The sequence below is a fragment of the Centropristis striata genome, chromosome 19 (genome assembly GCF_030273125.1).
Source record: "Centropristis striata isolate RG_2023a ecotype Rhode Island chromosome 19, C.striata_1.0, whole genome shotgun sequence".
Lineage (NCBI taxonomy): Eukaryota > Metazoa > Chordata > Actinopteri > Perciformes > Serranidae > Centropristis > Centropristis striata.
Genome location: NC_081535.1, coordinates 16,060,031 through 16,074,989, shown reverse-complemented (window position 1 = coordinate 16,074,989; position 14,959 = coordinate 16,060,031). Strand labels below are relative to the sequence as shown.

General features: G+C 38.6%; 1 protein-coding gene across 1 annotated transcript in view; it reads left to right on the top strand.

The window, feature by feature from the left end:
• Positions 1–14,959, top strand: part of LOC131992057 (astrotactin-2-like) — a 344,657-nt gene that overhangs the window by 210,651 nt on the left and 119,047 nt on the right. Inside the window, exon 11 of the mRNA XM_059357417.1 lies at positions 12,465–12,615. Coding sequence (XP_059213400.1) covers positions 12,465–12,615 — 151 coding nt within the window. The remainder of the gene's footprint in view (positions 1–12,464; positions 12,616–14,959) is intronic.

Genomic DNA, 14,959 nt, shown 5'->3' with positions numbered 1-14,959 from the left:
TATTTAAAAAAAACAATGCATTTAAAATACAGGCAAATTCCCATGCCTTGCTCCAAAGGGGGGGAGTGTGCACAGCTTGTTAGAGGCTAAGATATGTGTAAAATAGAATAAAGTGTATCCCTGATATCACTCTGACTACATTCCTTTTGCTAATGTTCTCTTAACACATACTATTAACCTGCTTGACTTGAAGGTCACCAAAAAATGCAAATATTTACCTATAAAATAATAGTTAAAATTCTGCCTTATTCAAAAGCACACGCAATTATAAAGCCAAGCCATATCTCAAGGATTTGCTCCCTTTATTCCCTTTATATTTACATTTTAATGGCTCGACCAGCATAGTCCCTGACATTTACAGTCAGAAAGTGGAGGAAGATTCATTCCAGTGAATGTCCACACTATACTGTAAATACAGGAAATGTAAAGGCGATCAAATCAGTCGGAATAATAAAAGCAGAGCTTCTGCTTTTGCAGAGTTCAGCACTTAGCTCTGATTTGTTATTGCTCGTGTGAAAGAGATTATTTATTAACTGAGCCGTTCAGTACATATATTCTGTACATACTACTACACTTAAAACCCTACCCTGTTTCATTAATCAGTGAATTGATAGTTTACTATTAATGATTTAATTTATCTGCCTGTAGTTCTTTGAGAGTTGACTGCAAGGTCATGGAGCTGAACAGTCAAACACACAAATGGCCTGATGTTTGTGATTTAACTGCCAGTAAATACTTGCCTTGACAGTAGCTTTTGTTCAAAGTAAACATTCACCCACTTTATATGTTTTTCATTTAAGAGCAGAGCCCTGAGCAGAATGCAAGGCATAAAATATGTTGTAGTGTTTTGCTGTGTTCAGTGTTTGGTCTGGTTAACTGATCAATAACTGCGTCAGTGTTGCATTTCAGACTGAGGCTTTTTTTTTTTCTTCTTCAGTTGATGAGAAACAAGGAACCATGCTGTACCTCCAAGCCATTATTATAATGCCTACATTTTAAGCTTACCTTGCACTTGTACTATCTAAAAAATATTTCTGTCTACAGATGTAAAGTAGTCACTTCTTAGTCCTTTCTCAGACATCTGTTTTATCAAATTATCATAATTGAGAATTAGTTATTTGAGTCACAGGCCCATTAGCCTAATGACTGAAATTCAACCTCATCTTCTAATAACTTTTTTAAAAAAACATGTATTTATTAAAGTTTTTTTTAATGAACAATAATAATAAGTTATTTAAATGAACAACAATACAACAAGGTACATTACATAGAATAAGAAGGCATTAAGGATCAAAGTAGAGTCTGTAGCATCCAAAGACATAAATCTGAATCTGAGTGTACACTTACACTTATTATGTACAGCAGTAATTTATCACCTAACCGTGCATCATATACAACACCATAAACAAGGGTAGATATCTTACTTTGAAATAAAAATAAATAAATACAATTAAAATACATTTTAATTAAATAAAAAATAAGTAATTTAATTAAAAGTTAAAATTAAAAATTACACATGTATTTCAACTAGTGATCAATACAACCATTTACATCCATACTGTTATTTTCAAGGAAATTGTAGAAAATCTTCCATATTTTTAAGTAAAAAAATCATTCCCCTCAACCATTGTACTGTGACACACTGTGTGTCTGAATTCCATAAAGAAGCAATTCAGCTTTTGGCTTCTAAAAAACAAATATTTTATAAAGACCTTATTTTGTTCGAGGTTATAAAGCCATCTGGGTAGAGGTTTAATAAGCACAATTTGGGACTAAGGGGAACTTCTATTAACTTTTAATTTATGCTGCTCATTGTTGAACCACAGCCAAATGTCAACAGTGTTGGGGAATGTTACTTATAAAAGTAACTTGTTACTTCACAGCATTACATACTGAGAAAAGTAACTTGTTACATATGATTGTATTGACTCTACTGTTATCGCAGAACCTGGTCTACGGCCCAAAATCTGTAACCCGTCTAATAAAAGCATGACAGACGCAGTATCCCTTTACAGCTTGATTATGTTGGATTTCAAGTAAATATATGATTCAAGAGGGTACCAGGGTTCATGTATTTATTTTGCAATTCAACTGCAATATAAAAAGTAAGTAATTAAGTAAATGAAAGTAAATAGAAACGCAGGGTACCTGAAGGCAACTGTGCAGACTTGGCTGCTAACGATCTGACAGCAAACTGTGCAAAAGCATTTTTAGTGCAGCTGCCTCCATGAAAACAAAAAACCCTGGCTTGTATGGCTGACTGTACATTATGTCTCAATATGCAATAACTGATCAATGCTTAGATACTTACTGCCACTGACACAACGGTACAATTTGATACCTTCCTCTAGGACACTAACATTACCCTCCACAGAGTGTGGAAGAAAAAAGAAACAGTGTGAAGGAGTTTTCTTATGTGTCGCAGCAAAAGGAGTAATGGTAACAGACTGATTATATTTAGAATTAAACTAAATTACTTGAATTTATTGGTTACTTGATTCAAAAACGAACTTGTAACATTACTCATTATGACCCAAAAGAACTCTAGGGCCTTCCTTTGTGATGTGTTTCCTACAACACTTGTCATTAAACATCTCAGGGATATCACAGTGTAAACAAATTCAGCCAATCTAAACCAGTGGAAATTCATGAACCAGTTCATGTTCATAGTTCACACCAAGTCCACAGTTCCAAATATTTGAACTAGTTCATGTTCATTGCTTCTATTTTTTTTTTTTTTTTTAATGAGCTGCTCCAAGTCAGGATGCTTCAACTCAATGTGTCATTTTAACTGTGTTGCAGATGTTTCCTTGTCAAATAGAGTCTCCCTTCTGTAAAAAAAATATGTTTCCAGTAGCTCCCCTCTTCCATGGTTAGGGTTAGGGGGATAAGGATTGGTTCATAGCAATCACACATACAGGTGCATCTCAATAAATTTGAATATCATGGAAAAGTCAATTTCCAGTAGTTCAAGTCAAATAGCCCCAACCAAGTATTGCGTCATACAGATGGACATACTTTTTAGAGGCCAACATTTCCATATTAAACATATTGGTCTTTTGTAATATTACAATTTTTGAGACACTGGATTTTAGGTCTCCATTAAATGTAAGCCACAATCATTAAAATTTGAAGAAATTAAATAAAGACATGACATGTTTCATTCAGTGTGTAATGGATCTATATAACGTGTTATTTCCACTTTTTGAATTGAATTACTGACATGAATAATCTTTTCTATGATATTCTAATTTATTGAGATGCGCCTTTATCTGACATGCTGTTCTTTAGTTGCAAATAGGTTCGGTTTACTGTCGATAAATGCACTTTTTTAGCGTTCTTTTAGCATGTTCATGCACTACTCTACTCTAAACTGTGCTCTAAGACTAGTATTGTCGTCGATAAGGAACTGTTAATAACCCTCAGTAGCCGCTGACACCCCACAGTAGTGATTAATGACCTCACTCACCGTGATCAAGTGAACCATCAAAACGGTGCCGTTGCCAATAACCCAATGCAACTGCAAGAAGTTGACACCAGGAAAACATACCCCCCCCCCCCCCCTCCTCCTCCTCCACTTACTCCATAATCTCCCTCAAAACAATGTTTTGCACCTAAAAGAATAGATGCATCAGTTGTTTTGTTTTTTTGTCACAATGGTTTACCTGCTTTTTTCACCCACTAGATTTTTCCTCAGTGATTAAAGCTAGCTTAAAGAAAATGCACTCTATTCAATGACGAAAGTGCTTGATGAGAGTCAGCATATTTGTGGGGAGCTGGAACAAGAGCATTAATCAAGTGCAGGGGCAGACCAATAACGGGCTCTGTAATCATGCTGGAGCAGCGCTCTAACTTTGGGCAGCGTCGCCTGGTCATTCATCATCTGGGAAAGCAAGAGGCAGAGAGGGAGATTAATAACAAGTACATTAGTCAGTGTTTAGATGCAACCAATGTGCTTCTGGGTCAAGCAACAGAGTCACAGTGCCAAAAGAGATGATCTTGATTGGCTAATGATTTGGAAAAGAAAAGTTATCAGTATTTATTGTGAGTATGTTGTTGATTTTGGTTACTGATAATTTAAAAATTCTAACAGAATATAGTGATTTGCTCTTCTATACACTTTTATGGATCACTTATCAGGCTTCTGTTAATTAAACAATAAGAGGCAAACTTTGCTTTCAGCGCTCTGCATGATTTAATATGTTGTGCAGCATTATAAAAAACTTTCCAATATCCTTTTTTTCTTTGCCTCAGCTTTTTTCCCTCCCCAATTCCACTCCTTTTGGACTGTCTTGCAACAGGGATCTTGGAATTGATTGTTTTTTTCATCTTCGACTCACTATTCCCTCCATCCAGAAGGAGAGCCTGTTAGCATGCACCTCACAGCTGAGGTGCCCCATTATTTTTGTCTGCCTCACCTTCCCCACCCTCTGTTTTCCTCTGAATTAAGGAGTCATTTGTCAATGCTTTGAGTGCCTGCCAGAAAGAAGTGATGCACAGAATGCCATGTGTTGCCTGTCTAATTCAAAAAAAATTGAGTTGCACAAATAAAGAGAAGAAGAATAAGACATGGACGGCCGAGACAGAGAATGAACTTTTTAAGATTGTGGTACAACACAATAACGGTGCAATATTCCTTTGTGACTGTGCTAAGAAAGAGGCCAAACCAGAGGCAGTTACTAAACACTAGAAAAGAGGTTTGGGATCTACAATAACAAACAAAAAAAATGTTTTTCACATCAATATTAGTCTCAATTGCAAGCTGACCCCTTGCTCTACCCACGCTGCCTAGATTTGCTCTATTGTTTGAGGGGATTACCTTAGAAAGGCTGTCCCACACTGGCTAGTATGGAAAGAAAGTGAACAGTAACACACTGGTGCAGACTTGTAATTTTTCCAGTATCAATGTCCAGAAGCACTGGTGCCAGATAATTGGGCAAACATACATTTAAGTGCTGTGTTGCAACTTTAAGCACATAAACATACAGGTATTTTCCTAATACTGCACTTTTTATGCACTATCTACTATCACATGCTGATTGTGTTAGGGATGCTCCATTTTTATAATCTAACAGTACATATAGATATACAGTAACACAACAATTGAACGATCAAAGCATCCGTCAATGTTTAGGCTGACTGGTGCTTTTTGTGTGCGTGTCAAGAGTGCATCCTACAGTTTAGCTGTTTATTGATACCCTTCTCTCCCACTCAATGCAAAGTGCCCTTCAAGACACTGGAGGGATATTGGGTCTTGTAGATCGGAAAGAGCAAGTCTCTACAGACCTGGGTGGAAAAAAACAGATGCTATGGATATTATCCTCACCAATACTACATTTTTTGCAATGAGATTATAAACGCTATACTGACAAATCTGTCCAAGCAGATAATGGGCCCAATCAGTAAGAGAGTTCTGATTATCCATGACTCATAATTTCACAATGCTCTCAATCCTTAATTATTTAAACTCCTGTAAAATCAAGCATGATTCAGAAATTGCAGAATGGATTTGGTGCTCATAACAAAAAGCTTGTCCCATTTCTAACATACATTTTTAATTAGAGCTGCAAAGATCGATCAATTGTTTGATTAGTTGTCAACTGTTAAATTAGTTGCCAAAAAACTGCTGTAGAGTTAGAATATTTTCACATGTACTGCAGGGGAATCGAGAGTTTTATTTTCAAATCACAGTTGGAACAGTAGAAAGACTTACCAAGACGGTTTTATTTTGTTTCTGTCAACATTACAACATGGTAAAATTACTGTTTTTGTGAATGGACTTTGGTCTGTTTGGAGAGAGCAATATAGCTGCTGTTTCTAGTTAAACAAAACTGATTGTACTCTCACAAAAAGGTCTATGTCTGTAGTTGGAGACTTATGATAACATTCTGACCCTATCAGTGACAAAAACAAGCACTTTTAGTAGATGTGTGTTGACAGGAAAAGTTGGCCCAAACATTAGCCTACATTAGCTTCGCTTCTAAGTCTTTCTGGATATATCCTTCAAATGCACAATAGACCCTTTCTGACTGCTTCTCTCTGAGATACTTTTTAATTTTTACAAAAACTAGATAGTGTTTTTGCATGGAGTGCAGTTAGTGACAGTGTGGATTCCACGCTAGCTCCGATGGAGTAGCGGCTGATAACAACAAAGGGGGGGTGCTAACGCGGGGTCTAAATCAGCTACTGTTGCTGAGTGTTTAGCTCTCATGTCTCAAATTTGGTGCACAGTTTTTGTAACGCTGGGATTCTTCTGTTACCCGGGCTGCTGTGCAGTGACAGCTTATAAGTAATTGCTTCCTAGAAACCAAAAACAAGCGCATATGCGCAAACAACAGTAATAGTTTTTTCTCTGCATTACGCAGCCACATGATGGTGACCCTGTCATCCACCGGGAGAAAGTCCAACTGTGCAGTAGCCAGCTAGTGATTTGTCACTACCGCCTGTCACGTTTTACCATGGACAATTCCTCGGTAGGAGAGTCGACCATCTATCAAGGAGCTTGGTTCCAGAGCCAAAGCTGTGCATAGAGCTGAGCCCAAATGCATTTTGTTGGTACTTCTTGACCACATGCACCAAACCAGGCGCCTTTCCAATTAAGTGATTACATGCAATGTCCTGCGGGCAAGTTTATATTGCCGAGGCCCAAATAAATCGGTTCCACCCCTGGCCTTTGCCCAGCAGGTATTGCACTTATCTCTACCTCTGGGCTTACAGGGTCTTTGGCTCTGGGACAGTTTACCAGCTTGTTGGCACCAAGGAAATAATCATTATTTTCCAATGCACAAGGGAAATGTGTTTCCCTTTTTGGCATCAAGTCAAGTACATTGAATGTGGGCATCAGACTCTAACTGGAGTGCACCCTGCCCCCTTTCCAGTTTTTTATATTCATGAAGGCGCAGCTGAGGTCTTGAGACTGTCCTGTTTGGTGATGATGGAGCAGTATTTTCACTGTATTCAGATGATGTTGGCTTTCATTGCTTCATTGCTCTATGATCTCTAACATCAGAGAGTTTGCAGCTGAGTGGGACAGTGTGACACATCCGTATCCCCATACCCAGGCACATTGGCTCTGCGCCCAAACCACCCAGGAGGAGAGAGCAGTGGTTTTGAATAGCAGATGTCTGGGGGTCTTACAACAATTGTAGTTTCAGACCACAGCTGTGAAAAAAGAGTGGAGACATGAGCCGACGAATTTAGGGGTGCAGTCCTCTCAAAGGTGGCTTTCCTCACTCTGCATGAGAGAGTTAGCTCTAAAGCTTTAAAATCAAGGTTTTAGGCTCCTACTCCTCCACAATGAGACATTTGAGGTGATTCAAGATTCTGCCATATCAAGAATGACCCCTTGGTCTTTTTCTCTTGGAGGTGTAGACCTACAACAACTGATGACCAGACCTTGAAGTAGCCGCAGGATATGTTCTGTAAGCTTGGTAGTTTTCGAGCTGGAGGTGGATAACGTTGCAAGAGAAAACGCTGCTTCACCTACTTGTGTTTTTGTTAATGTTGCAGCTGAACTTAAATGCTGACCTGTTTCAGAAGAGACAGATGGCTGACTTTATGGGTCCTAGTGGCAACAGTAATCATTAACTCTACAAAGTAAATATCATAGAACAAACAAATGTGGAATTTGTTGCAGTTTTGGGGCATTGTCATTTGATGTATTTGGAGAGTTCAGTTCACATTTCCTGTGGCTATCCTAGAAATGTTAACCCAAACAAGGCTGAAAAAATATAATTTAATACACAAATATAAGATATCCTCCAGCAATTGTGACCGGTTGACCAAAAGGTTAATTTCCCACCCTGTTAACAAATGCTGTTTATTTGGCCAAAAGAACAAGCATGCTTGGCTACAGAAGAGCTGCTCAGCAAAACTCTAATATACTGCCAGAAAAAATGTGTCTTTGAAGGGTTGCATTTGTGTATCGACCCTGAGTACTGGGAATTACTGGGTGACATCAATATTTCTAATGCATAATGGGCCTGCCATAACCACATCACCAGTTCCTATTAGGGACCATAAAACATGTCTTAGTCTGCTGCAAACAGAAGGCAACACTTTAATTATCTTAAAATGTTTCAGTGTCTGTAATCACATTCTCCAATTTAATGGTATTGTTTAAACAAAGGGACTGTTATCTAAAATGATTGAAGTTTTGTATTTGCATATATTTTTGATATTCCGAGCTCCTTTTTGTGGTCAACAGACTAAAAGCATCTATCATAGCTCAAATCAGATGGACCATACGCATAGTTAGATAAGGTGACCATTAATAATGTAGTAAGCATTAGCCAATGGGCCACCACATATGTAGATTACAAAAAAACAAACTCTTGACTCCATGAATCAATATTCATTCATTTTGGACTGATGGATTACTAGACTGGGCTCTTTTGGCGGAGATCTTTTATATTCAGAGTGTGACTGTGATTTGCCATCAGCAAAACATTGTGTCAGGAATGGTTTGATTTTGCAAAAGAGACAGTTTCTATGTGCTGGCAGTGGAGAAGTGAGCATTAATCGTTCACTGCTCATACCAGGAGGATGTGCCAATTATAGGCTGTTTTGTCATAAAACTGAACATGAATACAAAATATTTAAAATAAAGAATCACTTGCTGAAGAGTATTAGGTGCTAAATAGCATCCCAAATGCTGATCACACATGGCCAGACATTATGGAATAGAAAAAAGATTTTATAATTGAAAAGGGAGGTAGGCATCTGTCTGCAATATTCCCCTATTCAAATTAATAAGTTATGAATTTTGAAGTTTTTTTTTGTCAGTGCCATGCACAGAGCATTTCTACCTTTTTGATGAATTTTAATGCGTTGTCTCTCATCTTTGCCTAAAGCTAATGCCAAGGTCACTATACAGTTCTTTTTACAAAAATATTCAACAGTGAATTCAGAGTCAATAAGACTATGCTTTTTCATCTTTGCTTGTTAAAAAAACTTTGCATGATCTGTGACTTTTGGTGGTTTAAACTTTTAAACCCCTTGTCTTTTTCAACCTTAAATCATTAACGGTGACATTAATATGTATTGTTTGGTTTATTGGCTTACCTACCATAGACACATAAGCACACATAGATGAAGATACACACAATACAGTGAAAGTGACAATACTTCCATATCCTTCTCACTCAGCAGGGCATCTGTCTTCCCATCATTCAAAACCGTGTTGCTGTTTGTAGAGTCGAGTCACCATCACAACACAACTGCTGTCCCTGCGGCCCCATTGCAAGAGACAGTGCTTTTGTTTCTTTGCAAAGAAAAACACAGGGGTTGCTTACCCCTTCGTTCACTCTGACAGCAGGCATGCAGAGCTCAGTGTATGGGTATGGCTGTGCATGCTGAAGGGAACACAGCAGCTCAGCTATAGAGCATTGGTCGAACTGGCATTTCTCAGAAAGAAAGCACAAAGATCCAGCATTTCGAAATGATAGATTCCTCCTTTGTTTGTAATGATTTTTTTCTTTTTTCTTTTAACAGAAGTGGCCCTGGCGGTGGCAGAATGATTGATACACACACGTATGTGCTATACACAGATCAATGGATCTTAAACTAGACGTAATCCCAATCTGAAGTGAACATACTTTAATTATTTGCTCAAGGTTTTTGTGCTCTAGGGATGGCAGTGTTGGTCCATTCACCATCTTGGTCTACACTGAAATATCTTAAAAATCATTAAAAACTATTGCCATGACAGATTGCATTGAAAGTTTGTACAAACAACCTTTGTCCCCAGAAGATGAAGCCTACTGACTTTAGTAGTCTGCTGATTTAACAGCGCTACAACAAGGTTGACATTTGTGGTTTTAATTGAAATGTCTCAGCAACAATTGGATGGATTACCATGAACTTTGGTGCACACATTCACCGCTATTCATGAAATCAGTTTGATGATAACCTGATTTTTCATCTAGTGCCATCAGCAGGCAGGGTTTCCCATTAATAACCTGGACTCTGACAGCCCGCCAGACTCTAATCTGCCCCGCCAGAGTCTTGTGTGCTGCGCTAACTTCACATTTCAAGCTACTTTCTGTATCAGTCCCGCCCCCACATGATCGCTCCGTATGCGTGTGCGCACGCCAAACTAAATACTGTCAACCTGTCCAGGCCGGTCAGAGGTCCAAACACACACCGTTTGGTAGCTGCGAGCTAACATTAGCTAACAATTAAAGTTGTGTTAATCACAAAAAGCTACTATAAATTCCTGTCGCTAAATTCATGCAGCTTTCAAAATAAGAGCACTGTGTGTTAACAGAATCGATCACAGAATTTACAAGAAGACTGTCAAAAATAAAATATACAAGAACCCTTATTCTCCTTTAAAATAATTCTTCAAATATTCAATCATTAAGATTAGTGTAAGTGTGAGAGGCCACCAAATTAGGGCTTTTATGGTCCGGGGAACATCCTAGCCAGCTATTTTTCCACACTGGCTGGTTACTCCATGTCCTAGTGGAAAGCATGTTGACAGCTATTAAAAAAGAAACACTATAGGTTAACAAAGATTCTATAATACTATATCTCCCAACTGTGAAAAATGTTATGTGAGGTGTTATGTTCTGGTCTTTTTCTTATCTCCCTGCCCCCAAAAAACAAAAAACAAACCTAGCTTTAGCTTTAGCATTAAGCTCTCAAAGTGCACAAAATTGATGCATTATACTTATATATGTACACAATTTTATCCTGGGGGGGCATGTCCCAGGACCCCCCTAGATGCTTCGGTTCGGACTCTCATAAAATCCTGTGGGTAACACTGTCAGGTCAATATTTTCATTCATCCAAAATTCTGGTTTTATGACTATTACAATGCAAAAACATTGATATTACCATTGGTGTCAGTTATGTCTTGTGTTTTATCAAACTAACACTAATCTAAGATGGTGAACATAATAAACACTACCTGCTGAACAGCTGGCAATATGCTGACATTAGCATTATGCTCAATGCACCGCTGTGCCTAAATACAGCCTCACGGAGCTGCTAGCGTACGTGTAAACCCTTTGGGTCCTCTTACACTGGGCACAAAGCACTACACAGGACATCACAACTGTCTTTGCTAGTTTCAATGTAACGCTGTTCTCATTTTCACGCCTATGTTGTGTAAATAGCACATGTACCATCTGTGCACCCATGGGTGTGTTGGAAGGGTTGTCATGTGCAATGTTGATGCATTTTAGATGCTATCTTGAGGCAGCAGAAAACTATCAACCACTGACCAACAAAACCTGATCTCAAGTCAACCAAGTAAAGTGCCCATATTCTGTGCCATTTATCTTGTAAAAGTGGAATTAGAAATGACTTAAATATATTTGCATCATGCACTTTAGTTTGTTTTAATAGGGTCTTAGTCTTATTAGAAATCCATTGTTAATGTCTGTATAAATTAACAAAATATATAAAAAAATATTTTAAGAAATATAATTTGATTGATTTTATAATTAGATCTCATAAATTCCAGGCAAATCTAGTCCTCTATAGAGTTCCACTAATTAAAAATACCGTTATAATACTATAATATGTGTCAAAACAAAATTAAATGCATGAATGAAATAAGGGACGAATTGAATGAATGAATGAATGAATTATTAATTCAACCTCTTATTGTCTCTGTGTACCTTTGAGTGTGTGGGCATGCATTTGTCTGTGTTTTTCCTTTTTTTTTTGTTCTTCAGCTGTCTCCTTCAACATTGCCAGCTAGGGCGGGCCTGGATGTCCTGGCCTTGGACGAGTCCTGAGAGTTTATCGATGCAGAGTGATGATTCCCCAGGCTCTCCATCAACACACCGTGACAAACATGTCCAATTAATGCCAATGCACCCATTAGTCCCAGACATGACCCACCATTTACCACCACAATCCTCTTAATGCATCACTCCAGAGAAACTTTAAAAGGGCTGCACACCTGGTAGAGCACAACACAAGCCCTGGGGTGCATCACTTTTAAAGAACTATTGGATTGGGTTTGGTAAGGTTTGCCTTTGTACTGCCAGTCACAAAATGAAGCTAAAGCTCACAGAGGAAACCTGTCACGTCTGGGGAAAAAATACTTTCCTGTATTCAGTAACAGCTCTGTTCTTGTTAGCTACATTTTTTTTTATATTTAAGCCCTCATACCCTTTTGCGGAAAAAAAGAAAAGCATCTGTTTTGAGCATTAAAAGTAGTCATTAATTGCAGGTGGAAGGGTAAAAGCCCACAAACACACCACAATTTTGTCACATTATGTGCCAGCATGAATAGCTTCTTAATTGCACACAAAAAAAGAGAAAGGTTATGAGAGACTGCTTGCCAGGTGGTGAGGGATGTTCAGCTGCTCAAGCATTCATTTTCACTTGTCATCACTTGTACTGGAGTGTCTTTATTTCCGCTCTGAAAGCATGTGCAAAGGTATTTTCTTGGTTGTTGTTTTTTTTTTTTTTTAACTTTTTTAATCATTTTTTTTCTTCCATTCCAGGGAAGAGGCCATGATGTCAACTTACTTTGAGACAGTAGAGGATCTACTTGCATCTTTCGGGCCCGTTCGTGACTGTTCTAAAGATAATGGTGGTTGCAAGAAGAACTTCAAATGTGTGACTGACAGACAGTTAGACTCATCTGGCTGCATGGTAAGTGCAAGCTGACGCCATTTGCCGGTTTTGCTTCTAGATGACATGAATTCAGTTTCAACCATAGACATATATGAAAATGGACAGCTGGAAATCTCCTCAAAAAGTAAAATCAAAACATCTCCTGGTGGCTGACCGCAGTATAGGTCATAAATCCCTTCCCCTCCATGTTACCAGATGGGACATAATAAAACATTAGGTTGTTCTTATCATGCTGATGTATGTTCAAGTATTAATTTTCCCGATACTTTTGGTTTCAATGAGTTATTTGATTTTATCAGAAGGGGCTATGGCATCCTGATTAACAGCTGTGATTGATTTATCATTGAGTCAGGTGGGTATATGGTTGATTTGCAACGATTGGTCGACTAATCAATTAGTAGATTGATCAACTATTTTAACAATCAATTAATTAGTAAAATCAATTTTCATCCAAAAATGCTGCTTTCAGCCTCTCAAATATTTGAGATTTCACATCAAACTTAATATCTTTACGTTTTCTTAGCAAAACAAGCCATTTAAGGATATCACTTTGGACTTTGGAAGAAGTTGGAATGACATTTTTCTATATTTTCTAGCCAAATGATTTATCAATTTATCAATTAAATAATCAGCATATACATTGATAATGAAAATAAACACATTATTTTTTGCAGCCTAGAGTATGGTTGGGGCCTTAATACCACAGCTCCAACCAGGGCTGGACTGGCCTTCTGGCATACAGGGCAAATGCCCAGTGGGCTGGCAGGTCTTTTGGGCCGAATTGCCTTTTTCAATTTTTTTTTTAATTAATAATTTTTTTTGGTTGACTGATAGCCCAATGGCCCCCACTGCTGTCAATCAATCAATCAATCAGTCACACCACGGCCCGACAGGTCTATCAGGTTGGAAACCTTTTCTTCTGGTTGACTGACTGGCCAATGCTAAAAAACAACAACAAAAAAACAGGTAGAGGAAGGGCCAAGAGCAGAGCCAATCAGGTAGGCATAGATCAGAGATAAAGATCAGTGATAGAATAGTGGCATGCCCCCAGAACCCCCTAGCTGGCTAATTTTCCCCACTGGCTGGCTACTCCATGTCTGAGTAGAAAGCCCTGATTCAGGGGGGCTCTAGGACAGTTGTTGTGTAATCAGTTTCAAAAATACCAGGGCTGATTTTTTTTTTTTTATCCCAGTCCAGCCCTGGCTCCAATCCCAATCACTACTGCTCCAAATGACATCATCCCTCCTGTGTCTGGGATATTTTGGCTTCATTTTTGTACAGTGGAATGCCGGAGACAAGTCGTCCTTTTTTATGACTTCAACTAGGCCTAATTTGGTCTTGCATAGCCAGACCTATCTCTGCACAGCACTGGAGACCAGGTTGGACCAACAGCGCTTGTCTGGCTTCTCTGAAAAGTGACCAATCACAGTCGTCTTGGGTGGTGCTAAGCCCAGGATGCAGCAACGGGGCCCCTGCAAAATAGATGGTGGAGATACTGTAGCTGAAAGTATTCTTCCTGAAATAGGCGCCCAGTGGCATACATAGATCCAGTGGGTCAGACTAGGGCTAATTAAGGCCAGGGTCTATAAAAATGTTTATGATTACCATTTAATAATTGGCTTGTTTTGAGGTATAGTAGCTGTAATAACCAAGTATACAATAAATACATTGCTACTGGGAGTAAGGGGCTGTGTATGTGTGTGTTGAGGGGTGTGTGTGTGTGTGTGTGTGTGTGTGTGTGTGTGTGTGTGTGTGTGTGTGTGTGTGTGAGTGTGTGTGTGTGTGAGTGTGAGAGACGTGCTTGCTAGTGACACACCTACTGATAAAAGGCCTAGTAGTTACACTTTTCATCCATCAACCTGCTGTCAGCTGAGCTGGCGCTGAGCTGTAGCTAACTAGCTAGCAGAGCTCAGATGATGCTGACGACCGTTTCCAGCTGCACAGCAGACTGGAACCACAATAATAATGCTGGATTCAAAGCTTTAGTCCAGCCAGACACACATGAGCTACAGATATGCAGTCTGCTCATGCCAGAATTCAAGCTTGTCACGTCCCACGTATTGTAGCCATGACTGTGCATCTAAAATTTCCCATAGGTTACAAGCATACTGAAAAATTCAGGAATCAGACTTAGGGGAGTCATAGCAATAGCCAATTGCTTAAAAACAAGTTATGAAACAAACAATGTATAAAATGTGCCAATATGTTAAGACCAGTGTTTGTGCTTATTGCAGGACTTTGCAGCTAAAAGACTGATTAAGTATAAAACATATTCTCAAATGTATTCATTTACATAATCACCTCTTTTTAATGCTTCTTTCCCAAGATAATGCCACTCATTAAATTTGCATGCCATCTGCCA